Source organism: Mustelus asterias, chromosome 6 (assembly GCF_964213995.1).
Source record: "Mustelus asterias chromosome 6, sMusAst1.hap1.1, whole genome shotgun sequence".
Classification (NCBI taxonomy): domain Eukaryota; kingdom Metazoa; phylum Chordata; class Chondrichthyes; order Carcharhiniformes; family Triakidae; genus Mustelus; species Mustelus asterias.
In genome coordinates, this window is record NC_135806.1 from 69821400 (window position 1) to 69843868 (window position 22469).

Sequence of the window (22469 nt, forward strand, 5' to 3'; positions counted from 1 at the left end):
GGGCTCACTGTGCACCTAACACATAAGTTTAGCAACCTCATACAGTTCTGTGCACTTCAATGCCAAGTCTTTGAGAATTAGCATATCGTGAAGCTTTGGGAGGCGCAGGTAACTCTGACATCAACCTCCTGTCGTATCCCTGCAATTCTTTCTCATCGGATAATGATCCACTTCTCTTTTGAAAGTTACGATTGAATCTACCTCCGTCACATTCTTGGGCAGTGCATTCCACATGCTATCCATATGCTGTAGTTTTTTTTTTAAAGCAAATTTTTCCTTCTGCTGCCTTTGATTATTTGCCTTTCACTTTAAATGGGTATCCTCTGATGCATTACCCTGCCAATGGGAATAGTCTCTCCCCATCTACTCTCCAGATTCCCCCATAATTCTGAGCACCTCTATCAAATCTCCTCTTGGCATTCTTCTTTATTCATTCATGGAATGTGAGCATTGCTGACAAGGTCAGAATTGTACGCCCGTCGCTAATCCCATGTGAGAAGGTAGCAGCGGGCCAGATTTTTGAATACTGCAGCCCAACTGGTGTCGCACCCACACTGTTGTTAGGAAAGGAGTTTCAGGGATTTGACCCAGTGACTGTGAAGGAACAGTAATGTAGTTCCAAGTCAGAATGATATATATCTTGGAGGGGAGCTTGCAGGTGGTGGTGTTCCTTTTGTTGCAAGATTATGATGTTTGAGAACTATAGGATGAATTTTACCGTTCCGCCTGGCATAGGAATCTTAGCGGGTGAGGGCTGGACGATGCAAAGGTCCGTTGACCTCGGGTGGGATTTTCCGATTTTGGGGCGAGCGCAGTTGGAAAATCCTGCCCAATATCTTTTGATTCATAAGAATGTTCTAGTTTGGGACTGTATGTTCAAATTTAGGGTAAATGAACGGGGTCATATGACATGGGCTGGAGTGTGCCTGATGGCAAGCTGCCTGGGTGCTTTAATTATTATAGATCAGAAGAAGACCCACATTGTTTTATTGAGGAGTGAGGTTCACAGTGTTCACACTTGAGTAGGGCCTCTTAAGGATCAAAAAGGTCATCTGTGTGCCGATCCACAAGAGATGGGTGAGATCCTAAATGAATATTTCTCATCAGTATTTACTGTTGAGAAAAGCATGGATGTTAGGGAACTTGGGGAAATAAATCATGATGTCTTGAGGAGTGCACATATTACAGAGAAGGAGGTGCTGGAATTCTGAAAGCGCATCAAGGTAAATAAACCCCCGGGACCTGATGAAGTGTATCCCAGGACATTGTGGGAGGCTAGGGAGGAAATTGCGGGTCCCCTAACCGAGATATTTGAATCATCGATAGTTATGGGTGAGGTGCCTGAAGATTGGAGAGTGGCAAATGTTGTGCCTTTGTTTAAAAAGGGCTGCAGGGAAAAGCCTGGGAACTACAGGCCAGTGAGCCTCACATCTGTGGTGGAATTGTTGGAAGGTATTTTGAGAGACAGGATCTACAGGCATTTAGAGACGCAAGGACTGATTAGGGACAGTCAGCATGGCTTTGTGAGTGGAAAATCATGTCTCACAAATTTGATTGAGTTTTTTGAAGGGGTAACCAAGAAGGTAGATGAGGGCAGTGCAGTTGATGATGTCTACATGGACTTTAGCAAGGCCTTTGACAAGGTACCGCATGGTAGGTTCCATCAGGTTAAATCTCGCAAGATCCAGTGTGAGGTATCTAAATGGAGAGGGTGGTTGTAGCGGGTTGTTTTTCAAACTGGAGGCCTGTGACCAGCGGTGTGCCTCAAGGATCAGTTTTGGGTCCACTGTTATTTATCATTTATTTTAATGACTTGGATGAGAATATAGGAGGCATGGTTAGTAAGTTTGCAGATGACACTAAAATTGGTGGCATAGTGGACAGTGAAGAAAGTTATCTCCAATTGCAACGGGATCTTGATCAATTGGTTGATGGTGTTTAATTTAGACAAATGCGAGGAGATGCATTTTGGTAGATTGAACCAGGGCAGGACTCAGTTAATGGTAGCGCATTGAGGAGAGTTAGAGAACAAAGAGATCTAGGGGTACATGTTCATAGCTCCTTGAAAGTGGAGTCACAGGTGGACAGAGTGGTGAAGAAGGCATTCAGCATGCTTGGTTTCATTGTTCAGAACATTGAATACAGGAGTTGGGATGTCTTGTTGAAGTTGTACAAGACATTGGTAAGGCCACACTTAGAATACTGTGTGCAATTCTGGTCACCCTATTATAGAAAGGATATTATTAAACTAGAAAGAGTGCAGAAAAGATTTACTGGGATGCTACCGGGACTTGATGGATTGAGTTATAAGGAGAGGCTGGATAGACTGGGACTTTTTTCTCTGGAGCGTAGGAAGCTGAGGGGTGACCTTATAGAGGTCTATAAAATAATGAGGGGCATAGACAAGGTAGATAGTCAATATCTTTTCCCAAAGGTAGGGGAGTCTAAAACTAGAGGGCATAGGTTTAAGGTGAGAGGAGAGAGATACAAAAGGGTCCAGAGGGGCAATCTTTTCACACAGGGTGGTGAGTGTCTGGAACAAGCTGCCAGAGGTAGTAGTAGAGACGGGTACAATTTTATCTTTTAAAAAGCACTTCGATAGTTACATGGGTACGATGAGTATAGAGGGATATGGGCCAAATGCGGGCAATTGGGATTAGCTTAGGGGTTTAAAAAAAAAAGGGTGGCATGGACAAGTTGGGCTGAAGGGCCTGTTTCCATGCTGTAAACCTCTGACTCGAGGAAAAATCACAGCTGATTCTAAATCTACAATGGGCGAAACTGAAGTCCCAAATAGGTCTTATCAATATCAAAACACAAAACAGTTTTGCTGGAGCATATCCCTTTACTTCTTTGATCACAACTGCCTTTTACCTTGGGTAACTGAATTAACATATTTATTTAGATACAAAGCTAATGTGTTGCCTGATGCTACGTGGAAAAATTTGGAGGAAGCCATTTTGAGATCAGGTTTCCTTTAAAGTCATTCATATCACAGACAGATGGGTTATGGTTTGGTCATGTGTGGTTTGTAGGCAACTGAAGGATAGAGAGCAAGAACAAAATCAAATTAGCCAGGCCCGCACCTTAAGCAGAGGAAATGTTGACTGTTGTTCACTGTACAGAATGTTGGTATGAGCTCATGCTCAGTTTGAAGACTAAGTTGTTAGAAGTTAAAAGAAATAACAAGATTTTTTTATTTCAATAGTTTAAAGTACAAGTTGCCTACTCAGAAAAATGGTGCTCGGTCAACCAGTATTTTCACCATTTGATACGGCTGAAGTTTTTTAATCACATGAAATCTTGACACGCTCTTTCAGCCAATAACTGGGAGTTCAAATTTCTCTTTGAATGCCATTTGCTTCAATGGAGGTCGTACCACCATACAGATGCTGCCCATGGAAGGTATTTGGAAGGTAGTGGTCATGGGTTTGGTAGGTGCTGTTAAATGAGTCTTGGTGAGTTTCTGCCATGCACCTTGCACAGTGGCAGCAGTATGTTCCATATACATCAGTAATGGAGAGGGATTTACACCTCAATGAAGCAGGTTGCTTTGTCTTGAATGATGAGCGTTCTTGGGGCTGCACCCATCCAGACAAGTGGAAATTATTCCATCCCACTCCTGTCTTGTGCCTTGTACATGGTGAACAGGCATGGGGAGTAGGAGATGAGTTATCCTGCAGAATTCTCCAGCTTCTAGCTTACTCTAATAGTTGCAATATTTATATAGCTGGTCCAGTTTCTGGTCAGTAGTAACCCCCAGGATGTTGATAGTGGGGGATTCTATGTTGGCATGCCATCGAATGTCAAGAGATTTAGAGATGATCATTACCTGATACTTATGTGGCATGAATGTCGCTTGCCACTTATCAGCCCAAGTCTGACTGTTGTCTGGGCTTTGCTGCATGTGAGCATGGATAGCTTCAATATCTTAGGAGTTGTGAATAGAATGGAACACTGCACAGTCATCAGCAAGCATCCCCCCTTCTGACCTTATGTGGAGGAAAGGTCATTGGTGAAACAGCTGAAGCTGGTTCAACTGAGGACTTTACACTGACCGACACCATGAGGCTGACGTGATTGACCTCAAACAGCAACAGCTATCTTCCTTTTGTGCTAGGAACAATCCTAAAGGACATTAGTAAATCCATCAGTATGGCAATCCAGTGGATTCATGGTCACCATTACAAATATCAACTTGTTAATCCAGATTTATTTAGTTGATTGAATGTAAATTCCTCAGCTGCCATGCCAGAATTTGAACTTGGTTCTCTGGATCATAACTTCAGGCCTCTGGATTACTACTGGTCTAGTAACATAACCACAATGCTAAAATGCAATTGCTGATATCAGTTTTATTACGTGAGAGTTGCTTGGGCCCTCATATTACATTTGAGACACTATACTGCAGTAATCAAAATTTGACTAATGAGCAAAAGCAGTAATTGTTCATCAATATTGACAGTCATTGTGAAGCTCATGTGATAGATTGGCAAATGGTTGGTAGATAACGAGTAGTAATATATTAGTCGGTATCTGATTAGCTGTCAGTTACTAGTAGAGTGGTACAAGGTTCAGCTTTTAACCATAGTTTATCACTTCTATAATTAATCTAGATACCAAATTGAGATCTCTGAAAAAGATAAATGTCAAATTTGCAGGAAGTGGAAAAGATCTGGATGAAAAACATTCACTCAATGGCTGGAAACATGACAAATACAATTTAATACTGGAAAAGTAAGGACTTGGCAGAAATACAGTTGACATGGATTATGTAGTAAATGATCACGTGCTTGAGGTGTCAGAAACACAGCAACATCCTGTGGGAATTTAATGAAGAGATTACTAAAAACAATCTTCATAATATCTAGAAAGGAAACCATAAAATTAGGATGCATAGCAAGGGCTCTAGTATAGAAATCAGAATGGTCATTTGAAAACTGCACGTGATCTGGTAGAAGTGCTACTTCTAGTTTTAGTCTCCCTGTTTTGAAAACGATGTTCAGATATTGGAGGATGTACAGAAAAGGGCTAGAAGTTTGATCTCTGAATTCGAGAGAGGAATACCCAAGGAATAATCAGCTGCTCCATATCTTTTCTTCTTGAAGAGGGAAGACTCCAAGGGGAATGTTTGAATTTAAGAACAATTTGCAAAAATTTCAAGTAGGAACTTCAGTTATGAAGATCGATTGGATAAGTTTGGTCTGTTTTCCTTGAAGAAAAGTAGGTGACATGAATCATGAAGGCTCTGGACAGGGTAGATCAGGAGAAACTTCCCACTCGTGAAAGGATCACAAACGAACAGTTACAGATTTAAAACAATTAACTAAAGATGCAAAAGTGATCTGAGAAAAAATAATTTCATGTAGTGAGTGGTTCAGGTCTTGAATACACTGCTGCAAGTTTGGTGGAGGCAAAGCGTTCAAAAGGGAAGTAGACTGATACTTGGAAAGGAAGAATGTGCAGGTTTACAGCAAGGGGGTGAATGGCTCCAGATGGAATGTTCATTCAGAGAGGCGTGGCAGACGTGATAAGCTGAATGGACTTTTTCTGCACTGTATCAATTCTGTGACTCTCAGAATCGTGGCCGGGGACTTCAATCGGGCCAAGCTCAAGGGTGTCCTACCAAGTTACCACCAACACGTCTCCTGTTCCACCAGAGGCCCAAACAGCCTAGACCACTGCTACACAAATATCAAACATGCCTACTGCTCTATTGCCCGCCCACACTTTGGCAAATCAGACCACAAGGCTGTGCTCTTGCTCCCAGCTTACAAGCAAAAACTGAAGCGGGAGAATCCATCAAAGAAAGTCGTGCGATGTTGGTCTGAGGAATCGGATGATCTTCTACGGGGCTGCTTAGAGTCAGTGGACTAGTCAGTATTTAAAGACCAGCCTGAACGAGTATGCCACTATAGTAACTGACTTAATTAGTAAGTGTGTAGAAGACTGTGTGCCGAAGAAGCAAATCCGTGTGTTCCCCAACCGGAAACCATGGATGAACAGGGATATCCACTGCTTGCTGAAGTCCAGGTCTGAGGCGTTCAAATCAGGTGACACTGATCTGTACAAGAAAGCCAGATACGATCTAAGAAGATCCATCAAAGATTCCAAAAGACGGTACTGGACCAAGCTAGAGTCCCAGGCTAACCACACTGACCCCCGTCAACTTTGGCAAGGTCTGCAAGACATAACAGGCTACAAGATGAAGGCATGTAAAATTGCTGGCTCCAACGCACCCCTCCCTGATGAGCTCAATGCATTCTCGGCCCGTTTTGAGCAAGAGGTCAGCGAGAACATGCCCTCCACCCTGGAAGCCATGTCTTCTTGAAGGTCAACCCACAGAAAACAACTGGCCCGGATGGGGTACCTGGACAAGCACTCAGATCCTGCGCTGATCAGCTGGCGGGGGTATTCACAGACATCTTCAACCTCTCTTTACAACAATCTGAGGTCTCTATCTGCTTCAAGAAGACGACCATCATCCCGGTACCTAAGAAAAACCAAGCAGTGTGCCTTAATGACTATCTGGTGGCTCTGACATCCATAATTATGAAGTACTTCGAAAGGCTAGTCATGGCACAAATCAATTCCAGCTTCCCGGACTACCTGGATCCACTACAGTTTGCCTACCGCCACAACAGGTCCACAGCAGACGCCATCTGCCTGGCCCTTCACTCAATCCTGGAACACCTAGATAACAAGGATGCTTATTTTAGACCCCCTATGTCAGACTCCTATTTATTAACTACAGCTCAGCCTTCAACACTATTATTCCCACGAAACTCATCTCCAAACTCCGTGGCATGGGCCTCGGCACCTCCCTTACGACTGAATCCTGAACTTCCTAACTCACAGACCAGAATCAGTAAGGATAGGCAACAACACCTCCTCCATGATCATCCTCAACACCGGTGCTCCATAAAGCTGTGTTCTCAGCCCCCTACTATACTCTTATACACCTATGACTGTGTGGCCAAATTCCCCTCCAATTTGATTTTCAAGTTTGCTGACAGCACCACTGTAGTTGGTCGGATCTCAAACAATGACGAGACAGATTACAGGAATGAAATAGAGAATCTGTTGCAGCAACAATAATCTCTCCCTCAATGTCAACCAAACGAGGAGACTGTCATCGACTTCAGGAAGCGTAAAGGAGAACATGCCCCTGTCTACATCAATGGGGACGAAGTAGAAAGGGTCGAGAGCTTCGTGTTTTTAGGTGTCCAGTTCACCAACAACCTGTCCTGGTCTCCCCATGCCGACACTATAGTTAAGAAAACCCACCAATGCCTCTACTTTCTCAGAAGACTAAAGAAATTTGGCATGTCAGCTACGATTCTCACCAACTTTTACAGATGCACCATAGAAAGCATTCTTTCTGGTTGTATCACAGTTTGGTATGGCTCCTGCTCTGCCCAAAACCGCAAGGAACTACAAAAGGTCATGAATGTAGTCCAATCCATCATGCAAACCAGCCTCCCATTCATTGACTCTGTCTACACTTCCTGCTGCCTCGGCAAAGCAGCCAGCATAATTAAGGACCCCACACATCCCGGACATTCTCTTCCTCCTCCTCCCGTCGGGAAAAAGATACAAAAGTCTGAGGTCACATACCAGCTGACTCAAGAACAGCTTCTTCCCTACTGCTGTCAGACTTTTGAATGGACTTACCTTGCACTAACTTGATCTTTCTCTGCACCCTAGCGCACTACATGCTGCACTCTCTCGTTTCCTTCTCTATGAACGTTATGCTTTGTCTATATAGGGTGCGAGAAACAATACTTTTCACTATGTTAATACATGTGACAATAAATCAAATCAAATTCTGCTGGTTTACAGAATTCAAGCACAAGTTCAAAAGTACAAATTAGATGACAAAAAATGAAGGAGTATTTTTCATTCAAACAGTTGATACATATTACTGAATAGGATTTCTTAATGAGCTTTGTGAAGGAACTGGACAGGTTCTTGTCGACAAATAGGGCTCAGGGTTGTTAGGAATTTGCAAAGGAAATACTGTGAATGGGCTAGACGGGCCAAAACAGGTTTCTTGCCTGAAACTTCATATTTTATGATCAAAGCCATTTCATTCATCTTTGGAAATTACCAGAAATTCTATAGTCTGGATAAGATTGTGTTGAATAATATCTAAACTGATATGCCCAGAAATGGAGGTCATTTCTACAAACCTATGAGTTCGAATATGTAGCTAGTTGAACCTTGGTGTTCTGATTTGAGGATTTATCCACCAATAGTGTTAAAAATTGTCTTTCCAAACCTCTGGCTCATAAGATTCCAAATTTGATAAGTAATAATTAAAATTATATGAAAAGATTGAGGACTGAATTTCCAACCTGTAGCTCTCGGTCCACCTTTAGTCTAATCCAGGGGTCTCCAAACGTTTCAGTACGAGGGCCACATCGTATATTTTACACATTTTTGGGGGTCAAAGAAAAAAAATTAGTTTTATAAATGAATGAATAAAATTTAAATGAATGAATAAGTTTTATTTGGATCATCTTTGTAATCAGCATGATATGAATCAGAACAAAAGAGAAATGTGACAATTACAAAGAAACAATGCCGTGCTGACACTGAGAAATGATATCTAATGAGTAAAAATGTCAAACATTAGCAAATGCTCTGACAAAATAATCAATTACTTAACTGCAGATGAGAAAAGCAGGCTATTCATTTTTAAATTAATTTTATTTACTGAAATTTTATAAATGTTTACTTGAAATGAGAATTTCAAAGTAAATGAGATAAATTTACTCGATATTTGGACTTGACATACTTCATTTTTGAAAATGTTTGTTCACACAGGTACGTTGTACCAAAAACTGATACAAATCCACAAGCAAATCGCTTCAAATTTGGAAACTGCTCAGGCTGCAAAGATTTATAAAATTGGATCAGATTTCCTTCTTTATACTTGTCTTTCAGCATGTCATCTGATTGGAGATCAATAATTTCCATTTGGAACTGACTTGGGAGTGTTTCAACATTGCAGCCAAATGGATTTTGAAACAGCTTTATTTCATCTGTGTTTCCATCAAGATCAGAAAATCGTTCCTGAAATTGTTTTTGCAAGTCCTTAATGATTTCTGTTGCAAATGAAGAAGGAAATTCTGCTTCACTTTCTTCATGAAATTTTTCACAACATGGAAAATGAACCAAGTTATGAACTTTCAGCTGTCCTTGAAATAGCATCAGTTTTTCCCTGAATGCCTTGACATGCGCAAATAGATCACAAATCAAATTTGTTTCACTTTGCAACTTCAGCTTCAATTCATTCATATGGCCTGTCACGTCTGCAAAAAAATGCCAATTTCCAAAGCCAGTCAGTGTTTGATAAAAGTGGTTCGGGTCGATTCTTCTCTGTGAGAAAGGAATCAATTTCCTCTCAGCTGAAAGAACCGTGATAGAACCATTCCACAACTAAGCCATCAAACTGCTGTATAATAAGGCAAGTCACCAAACTCAGAATCAGTTTCTTTCAGAAAATCACGAAACTGGTCATGATTAAGCCCATGAGATCGAAATTCACTGTTGAAACAACAGGTTTCAGAACGCAAGACATATCCACATATTTTCTGCACAATGCTTGTTGGTGGATAATGCAATGCAGAAACATGGGCTTTGAGAATCCACGAACCTCACAAGCTTTTGTGATTTGTCCAACCAAACCTTTCTTCACCCCAGACATGTTCTTTCCTCCATCAATTGTCACGCATTGCAGTTTATTCCACTTCAGTTTATATTCTAACACAGTTTTTTGCAATTCTTTGAAGATGTCTTCTCGAGTTACTGTACTGTGCATGCTATGCACTAATGCTAATTCTTGTGTCACGTTAAATTCACTGTCGATGCCACGGATGAATACTATGAGTTGTGATGTGTCACACACATCAGTCGATTCATCAAGTGCGAGAGAATGCAACTGAAAATTTCTTGCTTTGTCTGCAATTTGATGAAATATATTGCTTCCTATATCCTCAATTCTATGAGCAACAGTATTTGGCGCAAGACTGATGATTTTGAACAGATTTGCTTTTTCTGGGCATAACTCTTCCACTGCTTCCATTATACACTCTTTGATGAGATCTCCATCAGTGAATGGCTTTCCTCTTTTAGCGAACACATAAGCTAGTTTGTGACTGGCCCTGGTTAAAGCTTCATTTTCAGTTACCTTCTGTGTAAAAAAAAGCTTGTTGGGAAAGCAACCTGCGTTGCATTGATTCAAATTTTTCCGACCGCAGTGTTCCTGTGAATTGGGAATAACTTGGTTCATGTTTGGTCTCATAGTGCCGATGTACATTGTACTCCTTCAAAACTGCAACAGTTTCATTGCATATGACACGCAAGGCTTTATCACCTGCTTGTACAAAGAAGTACTTTACACCCCTTTCTTCATTAAACAGGCGGCACTCACTGTCCACTTTTCTTTTCTTTTTTCCTTCCATAACTGAATTGGTCTGAATTGCCGCCATCATTGTCATTGTTCTCGCTCATTTCAGACAGATGGAGCTTACGGATTGGATAAAGCAGCTGTCATCTCAGTCAGTGCAGAGCGGCAATTGGATAACAGATGTCTCAATTGCTGATTCGTTTAATGAACTGTCAGTCACAGGACGGCAGCTCTGATTGGACAATAGGCCGGTAAAGAGGGTGGGGAATTCCCATGGGTCCATCAGACACCACGCGGAGCGGCAGCAAATGTCCGGCCTGTGGCTTCCGTCCCCGCGTCCGGATCCTGAGTCAGCGGCGGGGTTCCGGACGCGGGAGTGTTTTTGGCAGCAGGAATCCCTTCCCGCCCCACTGGCTGCAGGCCGGATGTGGCCCGCGGGCCGTAGTTTGGAGACCCCTGGTCGAAATCAATGTGATATTTGTGCCTAGTCTAATGGCAGTAAGACTTTATTTCTAAGTAACAGGCTGATTCAAGAAACTGTTGCACAGTCGTGTGTGTTTAAAATCTTTTCTCCTGTTTTGTCTTTCTCCCCAATTAAGATTAATTGAGCAGGCCTTTATGATGCTACTTGCAATTTGCTGCTCTTCCTAACTTCTAAAATATTTCAGCAGAAGGATTTATGTGAGCTGATATTTTTCATTTGCCTTGTAGTTTCACTTCCTATATTGTAAGTAAAATGGGCTGGTGTTTGGTGTTAAGTAAGTCTGCAACAGATTTCATTGTATTTCTGATTGCCTCTGGTTTACAGCAGTCTTTCTGTGTAACAATTAGTTATATACTTTTAATTTTGAACAGAACTTTATTAATATTTGTTCAGGACTTCGACATTTTGCTTTCAGGATGACTTTCAGGTATTTTTCTGATTCTTTTGTGGATGGGGAATTTCTAGTTAACTGCTTCACTGGACATATGTATCTTCCATTTATAACTACATGCAAAAGGGGATACAATCCTTTTGCATTGGAGAAGTAATGTGCTTTCCTTTTCAAGTGTGGTCTTAACAGGATAGGTCCCTACAGTGCAATAAAAGACAATTCGGCCGATTGAGTCTGCATTGACTCTCCGATAGACCGTCTTACCCAGCACACACCCCCCCCCCCCCCCCCCCCTCGCTCTATCCCCATTACCTCACACATTTACCCCATACCTACATATCTTGGAACACTAAGGGACAATTTAGCGCGTCCAATCTACCTTTTGGACTGTGGGAAGAAACCAGAGCACCTGGAGGAAACCTATGCAGGCACTGGGAGAACGTGCAAAATCCACACAGACAGTGATCTAAGGCTGGAATTGAACCCGGGTCCCTGGCACTGAGGCAGCAGTGTTAACCACTGTGTCACCATGCCGCCAGATGGCAGATGAACTGATAAGTGCTTATGGAAGTAGTGTTGTTGGAGTCTGAATGTATAGTTTGGATACAGTTGGGGAAGTACACATTAGACTTAGAGGTAGGCTTACTGACTCTCAGAATTGTATTGATTGCTGTTGGGAGTGTTCCTATGCACAGGTTCCATTTCTGCACTGTTCACTTTTCTGGTGAACATGTCCGGTTTCATTGAAAATGGTGAAAATGGAGTCTGTTTGAATGCAGCACTCATTTCACATGGACCTGCTGAGATCAGGTTCCCAGTCTGCGTGATTCGCATGCCACCCTCTTTCTCCTGTGAGGAAAAAAAAATAGATCTGTTTGAAAAGGGAGTGGAACTTCCCCATCCGCGTCCTGCCTGCTCATTTTTACAGGCCTCTAGATTTGACCTGACTCAGTGAAAATCCAGCACTTTGTCTGTCTTTTGGTCTGTTACAGCATTAGGAATGGGAGGACTAAGAGTCATAGAGATTTACAGCATGGAAACAGGCCCTTCGACCTAACTTGTCCATGTCACCCAGTTTTTACCACTAAGCTAATCCCAATTACCCGCATTTGGCCCATATCCCTCTATACCCATCTTACCCATGTAACTGTCTAAATGCTTTTTAAAAGACAAAATTATACCTGCCTCTACTACTGCCTCTGGCAGCTCGTTCTAGACATACTCATCACCTGAGTCAAAAAATTGCCCGTCTGAACCCTTTTGTATCTCTCCCCTCTTACCTTAAGCCTGTGCCCTCTAGTTTTAGACTCCCCTACTTTTGGGAAAAGATATTGACTATCTACCTTATCTATGCTCCTCATTATTTTATAGATCTCTATAAGATCATCCCAAAGCCTCTCACGTTCCAGGGAAAAAAGTCCCAGTCTATCCAGCTTCTCCTTATAACTCAAACCATGAAGTCCCGGTAGCATACTAGTAAACCTTTTCTGCACTCTTTCTAGTTTAATACTATCCTTTCTAGAATAGGGTGACCAGAACTGTAAACAGTATTCCCAGTGTGGCCTTATTCATGTCTTGTACAATTTCAACAAGATGTCCCAACTCCTGTATTCAGTGTTCTGACCAATGAAACAAAGCATGCCGAATGCCTTCTTCACCACCCTGTTCTTGCCAAGGAAGGAGTGCATATAATGTGGCCAAACAGGTATCAATTTGTAATTTTTTTCCAGCTTTGACCAATGGCAGGCAGTAAGAGTGGGAGAGATTCCTAATCAGCTATGTGATGGAAAGAAATTGGAGATTCCAGAATATCCGTTGCTGCAGGCCACAACATGAATGTAAAGGTGTATGTTGCCACAGCTCAGTTGGCTGCTTGACTGGTGTGAATCAGATTGGTGTGAACAGCATGGGGTTCAATCCTGCTTCCAGCTGGTGTGGATGTGCAACCTATTTCTTTGCCCTACCAGTGGTGGAGATCATAGTGTTGTAGGTCGGACCTACCTTCAGGCAGAGAACTGAAGAACTGACAGCTGCAGCCTAATTTTTCATTTTGTTTTTAGAGAACTGGGGATTTAAACTTATAGAACATAGAACAGTACAGCACAGAACAGGCTCTTCGGCCCACGATGTGGTGCCGAGCTTTATCTGAAACCAAGATCAAGCTATCCCATCATCCTTATCATCCTGGTGTGCTCCATGTGCCTATCCAATAACCGCTTAAATGTTCCTAAAGTGTCTGACTCCACTATCACTGCAGGCAGTCCATTCCACACCCCAACCACTCTCTGCATAAAGAACCTACCTCGGACATCCTTCCTATATCTCCCACCATGAACCCTATAGTTATGCCCCCTTGTAATAGCTCCATCCACCCGAGGAAATAGTCTTTGAACGTTCACTCTATCTATCCCCTTCATCATTTTATAAACCTCTATTAAGTCTCCCCTCAGCCTCCTCCGCTCCAGAGAGAACAGCCCTAGCTCCCTCAACCTTTCCTCATAAGACCTACCCTCCAAAGCAGGCAGCATCCTGGTAAATCTCCTCTGCACTCTTTCCAGCGCTTCCACATCCTTCTTATAGTGAGGTGACCAGAACTGCACACAATATTCCAAATGTGGTCTCACCAAGGTCCTGTACAGTTGCAGCATAACCCCACGGCTCTTAAACTCCAACCCCCCGTTAATAAAAGCTAACACACTATAGGCCTTCTTCACAGCTCTATCCACTTGAGTGGCAACCTTTAGAGATCTGTGGATATGGACCCCAAGATCTCTCTGTTCCTCCACAGTCTTCAGAACCCTACCTTTGACCCTGTAATCCACATTTAAATTAGTCCTACCAAAATGAATCACCTCACATTTATCAGGGTTAAACTTGCGTGGCATTTAACAGGGCCTTATTTGCCCTTCACCAGCCTTTGTGCCTCCTCCACACTTCTGTGACTTCCCTTTTATGGGTTAAAGCTTATTGAGGAGAACTGGTCTAATAAATCTTTCAGAGTTGTTAATATGTTGAACTAAAACATTACAGTTCAGCCTTTAAATATTAAAACAGCTCAGTTGAAAAATAATTAAGTACCATGAGGTATAAATTAAATTGAAATCACCATGATCCATTATTTAAGAGCCACGACAGCTTATAAACATTTTGGCTCCAGAATCCCTACAGTGCAGGAGGCCCCTGGAGGCTCTGGTCTGCCAAAGAAATCAATGCTCTTCCAGACTTTCTATCATGTATCTGTGGAACAGAATCTCAGTGAATTCCCAGTTACGAAGTGCAAGGAGATTCGTGTGATACAATGGTAGTGGTCCAAAATCTTCTACACCAACCTGCATTTGTAAAGTGTCTTTGTAACAAAGGAAAACGATGGGCAGGATTCTACAATCTCGTCCATGGCCGCCCCATAGTAAGTGAAAACGGAGAATTTGGTGTTCCAACCAAAACTCCATTCACTTTCAGTGGCACCAGAGAATCCCAGCTGCGAACCAGGACAAAGGTTTTCAGCAGATGTTGCCTTATGATGATTATACTTCAGTTTCATTACTAGGTCAGCATGGAAAACTTTTCTCTTGTCATTCTTGAAAATGTAATCGAGACTGATAGGCCAGTATAGTACTGAGCAACGTTAGAGATTTGCCTTTTGAATGAACCATTAAACCAATGCTCGCTGAGGCAGTTATAAAAGATCACCTGGCGATCATTTGAGAGAGCGGGGAGTTCTATTGTCTTTGTGAATTTCTCTTGGTGTCCTTATGAACTTCTCTGTCCCTTCAGCAATGTCAACATTTCATTTATTGGTTGTGTGTTGGATGTTAGAACCATAGATCCCCTACACTGGAGAAGGAGGTCATTTGGCCCATCGAGTCTGCACCAACAACAATCCTACCCAGGTCCTATCCCTGAAACCCCACATATTTACCCCATTAATCCCTCTAACCTATGCATCCCGGGGCACTAAGGAGCAATTTAGCATGGCCGATCAACCTAGCCCGCACATCTTTTGGACTGTGGGAGAAAGCCGGAGCACTCCACGCCGACACGAGGAGAATGTGTGCAAACTCCACACAGACAGTGACCCAAGCCGGGAATCGAACCCAGGTCCCTGGAGCTGTGAGGCAGCAGTGCTAACCACTGTGCCACCGTGCCGCCCCAATGACTTGGAATGTCCCAGTGTTTTCCAGCCAATGAAGTACTTTGGAAGGAAAGTCACTGCTCTAATATTAGAGGCGCAGCAACCATTGCACACATCGCAAGATCCCACAAACATCAATGTATTTAATGACCAGATGAATTGTTTTCGTGTGATTTTTATTTATTTATTATTGTCACAAGTAAGCTTACATTAACACTGCAATGAAGTTACTGTGAAAATCCCCGAGTCGCCACACTCTGGTGCCTGTTCGGGTACACTGAGGGAGAATTTAGCATGGCCAATGCACCTAACCACGTTTTTTGGACTGTGGGAGGAAACCAGAGCACCCGGAGGAAGCCCACGCAGACATGGGGAGAATGTGTAGACAGTGACCCAAGCCGGAATCGAGCCCTGGTCCCTGACGCTGTGAGGCAGCAGTGCCACCGTGAAGGATCTTGCTGGGTACAATTTGGCCGCCATGTTTGCCTGGAATGATGGAATTTGAAAATGAATCCAGCATACTTAAAATAATTCAGAATATCCCTAGAATGTTCAGAGGCACAACAGCAAACCTGTAATGATGTAACGATTGACTAGTTAAATAGTACTTGTGATTATGCATCATAATTTAGGAAATACGCATGTTGTCAAGACTATTGATGTAGATTGCTTCTGCACCATCCAAAATGGCTTGAAAGATCCACCAGGTGATGTAATAATAGATATTTCTAATATGAATGTACTATGTTTATACAAACTGAGTGGATGGGAGATGTTGCTTAAAATAGATTGAGATGCTCTGTTCAGTCAGTGTTGAACTAATATTTAACTCTGAGCATGTTTTATACCTGCTGGAACTGTGCTTACAAATCAGGGTGGAAAATTACTATACAAAAGTATCAGGCAAACAGTCCAAGCTTATAGGTCCCAGGAAACCATCAGCGAGGGCTCCCACAGAACCATTTCTGGTGAACCAGAAGTTCAGTGTAGTCAGCTCTCCAGAACTTCTGATGACATTGCAACCCTTTTGCAGCCATGTCTCAGCATTGGATGCAATTGGGACCAGAGATTCTGGGCCAATTACTTAAATGTTTTATCAGCTAATTGATAATCAGAAGAGCTGCAAGGTGGTTATTTTCAAGAAATTCCATTGGTAGGAACCGGTTTGCCTAGTTCACCTCCCCCACCCCCATTTTTCCAAGATTTTTGTTGCACTGTTAGAATAGTCAAACGTTTGTTGTGCTAGCAAGAAACAGCGGAAGGCACTGGATATGGAAAAGGCTATGGACCCTTATCCCAACTCCAGTGCTGAAAACTCATGCTCCATAACTAGGCGAGTCCCTAACCAAGTTGTTCCAGTGCAGCTACAACACCGTTAGTATGGAAAGTTGCTCAAGTGTTTCCTGTCTGCAGAAAGTATGGCAATTCTGATTGGGCCAGTAACTGTCGCATCAGGCTACTCAATCAGTAAACTAATGAAATACAGTGTTGACAGTGCTATTGAGCTCACCAATCCTCAGTTTAGGTAATGCCAGGAACACTCCACTCCGACCTCATAATACCATTGGCCCAAACAAAACCAAGGAACTAAATTCCGGAGGTGAGAGTGACTACATTTGACATGAAGACAACATTTGACCTATTATGGTATCAAGGAGCCCCAGTACAATTGAAGTTAATGGGAATAATGGGCAATCCCTCCTTAGCTATAGCTGCAGGAGTTCCTCAGGGTAATGTCCTAGGCTCAACCATAACAACATAATTAGGAGCAACAGTTGATCATGCAGTTCTATGGACCATCTCCACTATTCAACATGCTTATGGCTGATCTTTGGCTTCAACTCCATTTTCCACAGGCTAAATTATCTGCTGCAGTTTTAAATGGGAATTGAGCACCCAGTTGAATTACTCTTGGAAGAAAGTACAATAACTGAACAAATTGCATGTAGATGTTTGATAGAAGTAACATCGAGAAGTCTGTCAAATGCTCAGTGATTTAATAATGCAAAGAGAGAAAATGGTTTAATCTAAAAATTTAAGCATATTGGTTCCCAAACATCAGTCTGTTTTTTCTTTTACATATTTTATTGCCAAGGCTCTTGATTATTCAGAGACTGTGATGTGAAGTTAATTTATTTTTAAGAGATTGTGTTCTCATAAGTTGCCAGCCCCTTCATTATTTGATTTTAAAGGGAGTGCCACTGTAAATTATTTTTATTTCTTTTTAAAGATGTTTGCTCCCCTATCTGCAGCCACAAGGGTAGCCAGGCAGGTAATTTGCTTCCAGGCTTCTGCTAATATTTGTCTAAACCTGGTTACTGGAAGGTGCATGTACAGGGCAGGTAGCTCATCAGAAATTGTTCCCTGTATCACCCAGTGCTTGGCCTTGGTTTGTTTTTTTTTCTACAGTTGAGGTGGAATAAATTTATATTTGTAGTTGAATCATAAATCAATGCAGAGTGATGTCTCATTATTTTAACTATAATTTAAAGCTGGTGTATTTTGGTAAGCTTGTGATTTGCATTTTAGAATATACAAATATCATAGTCTGATCATCAGTGACAGTTCTGTAAAAAGAATATAATAAACAAACAATTTGCATTTAGGATATGGGCTGTGTCAAAGGGAGAAGAAGTCATTGTTGGGAAGGCTCTGGCTATAATGGATAGGGTAAGCTGGAACCAGAGCAACTGTACTGAACATTGGAGAAAAGATGTAAAAACAGAAAATGCTGGAAACTCTCAGCAGGTCTGACATCATCTGTGGAGAGAGAACAGAGCCAATGTTTCGAGTCTGGATGACTCTGTCAGAGTTCTGATTTCTGGTACCCAAAAATGGCTGCCTGGAAAGAGAGTAACAATCACTCCAGTAACGAAGAAGCACGGTCATTTGACTGACACTCTGCCACCAAATCAGATGCTGCCACCGTGGCTGGAATTTTTGCCATCCCGCCCACCACGGAAATCGTAACGGGTGGCACATGGATCATGAAAAGGTCCATTGACCTTGGGTGGGATTTTCCGGATTTGGGGCGAGCGTGGTCGGAAAATCTTGCCTTGTGTGTACCTCAGAGGATAGTAGAGAGTTGGGAAGTGTATGTGGTGAATCATCAGACATTAAGAGGCTGCATCAAGTCCAAGGGGAAAGAATAGCTTGCTTGCCAGTTCACTGGAACCCGAGATCACTGAGTCTTGCTACAGTGGACTCAAATGAGGACTTTGATGGGTATGATGGGCCAGCAGATCAGAGAATACTGATGATGCACGCTGAGATGCTTGGAGCACTGGCTGACCTTCCAGACAATGTTAGAGGGCATGACACCATCCAGCTCCAATTAGGCACAGATCTTTCATGCAGTTTTGAACTCATCCATTCAAACATGGAAGTAGTGGCTAAGTCCATGACCCAGCTGTGCTGCAACATCTGCCATCCAGTGTCTTAATACAGCACACCACCTGTGTTGATTCTGCTTGTTGCATGGCTTTCATCATTGGCAGCAGAGTCCTTGTTCTGATGCGAGGCCCTCTTGAAGGAGGTGACACAGCTCTGTGATCACATTGTTGAATCTAAGTCACCTAAGGCATTGCTGCTGGGTAAGATGGAGAAATGAGAAGTGCTCTCTAACAGTGGGTTCGAGCCTTCTGTTGGAGACTCCTCCTCCTCCACCATCTTCACAGAGCTTCCTGTTTCTGCAGCCTCTGTTCCATTTCTCGGTCATGTTGCAGATCCAGTGGTGCTAAACCTAAAGCCTGAGACCTGGTGTGTTTGGGGGCCAAGCTGCCCTCCCAGGATGGATGCACCAATTCACCAACAGACTTCCAAACCCCAGCATTAGTACTTCTGTAAACTTTGCCGCAGCAGAAGTGAAAAGCACCTCAACTGCAGGTTGGAAGATTGTTCCTTTAAATAGTGTGAGTTGTGGATCCCTTCTTCAGCTAAATGATTAACACTTGTGTTCAGTAGACCTGTGCTGTTAAAGTTAGGAAAGCTTGCATCAAATCAATAGGACCAGTAGTGACACCAATGCACTTTTGGTGCATGCGCAACATGTCTGCGCAAGTGCCCATCCCAATATGGGCACATGTTTGGGCCACAGTTGAAGTAGTCATCAGTATGTTGTGTATTGTTCTTTGCTTCCATACCAACAGTGCTACTGATCCCAATTTTATGACCATCTTGTTACCTTGTATTTATGCTTTTTTACGTGAGTGAATTTGGGGGATGACTCGCAGGAAAACAGCGACATTTATATATTGCATTGATCAACTTTGATGCTAAAATAGAATGAATAATGATGGGGTGTTTATTATGTTGGGAAAATATTAAAACAAAAATGAAACAGTAATTGAAATTAGCATGCTGAACTAGGCCTGATCATTTGAGTACAATGTTTGTTTTAGTGCTCCTGTTTCTTGTTTGCATATGGATGTTGTCTCTGTCAGCTTGTGGCACGTACTGTTTGGCTGCAAATAACGTTTTGAATAATAACTTACAATTTGGCTTAGCTTAGAATGGTGAAGATAAATGTACATATAACTTGCTCATTATAATATCATGTACCTCATAAATTGATGCAGATAGTTGCATGATTTCCTGGTGGCAGGCTTGAGATAGATTATCAATAAACACCATCAAACATATGTTGACTGATTCCCCTCTGCTATGCATAATGTACTTTAAAAATGAATTTTTTTGGGGCTAATACTGGACAGTAATCTTACTTTGTGGTTCAGATAGTTACAGTCCACGAAGTTAGCATGAACATTGCTCCAAACCGTTTATTTTAAGTTTTGTGCTAAATGTCTAGGGTTGCTTTTTGAAGGATTATCATTGAGCAACTTCAATGTTATGTACATTCTGGAAAATGTGCTTAATTGCACGAGGGACATTCTGCTGAGAACAAAATATTTTTGTCTGCTTTTGGCACACTTTACGGTAAAGAATGGGCAAGTAATTGAGAATGCGGTTGTTGGGGTGATAGGTTTTGTGTTGTGGGTTTGAGATTATTCAAAAGTTCGTAGGCTAGTATGCCTGTGACCTTATGCTGTGTTCTTTGTTTGCCTTTAGGTACTGGTGAAAGTGGCAAGAGCACATTTATTAAGCAGATGAGAATCATCCATGGAGATGGCTACTCAGATGAAGACAGGAAAAATTTCACAAAGCTCGTGTTTCAGAACATATTCACTGCAATGCAGGCAATGATCAGAGCTATGGACACGCTCCGGGTACAATACAAGAATGAGCAAAATGTGGTATGTTTATTTTTCTGTTCTGCGCAAACATCCCTTTACAATCTGGTTGTGAATATTTCAATGCAGGATCCCTTCTCTTGTGATCAAAGATCTTGAATCAGCTGACCAGTAGTTGCAATAATCTTGTTATTCTTGTATTCAGTGAAGTCTAAAGTCAGTGCAAATTTCTAAAAGATATCCAAGATTTAAGGATAAAATGTGATTCTTAAAATGTCCCATGTTATTATAAACCAGTGTAATCCCCAACAGTGCCATGTTGCTGATAAGAGCTGGGAAGAAGATTGGGGGCTAATACTGAGGACAGGATTCACTGATATTAAAGGTTATTGATGAACTAGATGTAAATTAAAAAGAACTACCTGTTCATGCGAGAGTCCCAATGTCAAGTCTAGTGAGAGAATATTTGAGACAGACCTAATGTTTGATGTTTTAGCTTCTACAATAAGAATCCAATATATAACTTATTTTTGAAGGAGTGTGTAAAATATGGAACATAAAAGCAAAGTACTGTGGATGCTGGAAATCAGAAATAAAAGCAGAATTGCTGGAAAAACTCAGCAGGTCTGGCAGCATCTGTGGATAAATAGAGTTAACTAGGCAAAATAAGGAAACCTGGTGGAAGTTGGTTTGCTTCTTAAGAAAAAATATTCCGGTTGAGTGCTGAGAGAACTGGAAATCCAGGAGATGCATTTAACAGAAATGTTTCTCACCTAACTCTAGTGCCAAAAGATCTTTTATGGTTTGGTAGTGGAGTTTTTCACAGAAGACTGACCTTGGATATGAGATGTGATAGTAATGAACTTGCAGAGAACTGCATTTATATTGCCAAAGACCCATGATACTGACACTGGCTGTTGGCATGTAGGTTTGTGGTAGTTGCTGGCCACCTCAAAATAAACTTGGCTCATTTGCTAAGATGACCACTAGAAAAATACAGGGTGGGATTTTCCCCAAAAAATTGTGTGTCGAATTCATGTAAAAACTGGAGTAAATATCGCTTTTTTTTTCAGTAGAATTTTCAAAATGAATCTCCCACACTGTGCACTGCAGAGTGCAGTCGCGTGAATCATGCAAAGAAAATCAATGGGCGGGGTCTATTGCCGCTGGAGAGGCCAACAGCGTAGCGCTGAGTGGGCCACTGCGCATGCGCCAATCTGTCAACACCGAGATCGGTGCATGCGCACAGTAGCCCCACATTGTTGGTCTCCCAATCGCTGGCCAGCTCAATCACTGGCCAGCACAGCAATCCCACATCGCTGGCCTCCCCGGACGTGTCTGGGCCAGCCTCGATACCCCTCCGCCCCCAATCACTGTCCACCCTCCCTCTGTCACCAATTGCAAGTGCAGAGTGGCAGTGAGGCTCCGCCCCCATGGCACTGCTCAATGTCCCCTTGGGCATTGCCTCTTTGCCCCTTGGACAGTGCTGGGGGCCAGGCTGGCTGATTTCTGATGAGGCCAGGCTGGCTGATTTCTGATGGTGCCAGAAATCCCGCAGACTCGCGGAGGCCGTGGCGCCCAATGGGAAGCCCACTAAACGACCTCTGTTTGAGTCTCCCAGCAGAGCAGCGGGCTGCGAGAATCGCCCCCACAGTATTTCTTTTAAAAAAAGGTCTTCGTAGCTCCATTTTTGTATTATTTGTTTAGTTTGTTCATTTGCCAGGGTAATTTCACAATAGCTTCATTGCGGTGTTAATGTCAGCCTTACTTGTGACTAATAAATAAACTCTGCTGGGGCATAAGAATGAGGTCACACTTACTTGCAAAAATACTTTGTATGTCAACACGCTATTTTTCTG

At 42.4% G+C, this 22469-nt stretch overlaps 1 protein-coding gene across 1 annotated transcript in view; it reads left to right on the forward strand.

Annotated features, from left to right (window-relative positions):
• The window catches only part of LOC144494922 (guanine nucleotide-binding protein subunit alpha-14), a 150481-nt gene that overhangs the window by 57667 nt on the left and 70345 nt on the right, over positions 1 to 22469 (forward strand). The window contains exon 2 of the mRNA XM_078214527.1: positions 20489 to 20673. Coding sequence (XP_078070653.1) covers positions 20489 to 20673 — 185 coding nt within the window. The remainder of the gene's footprint in view (positions 1 to 20488; positions 20674 to 22469) is intronic.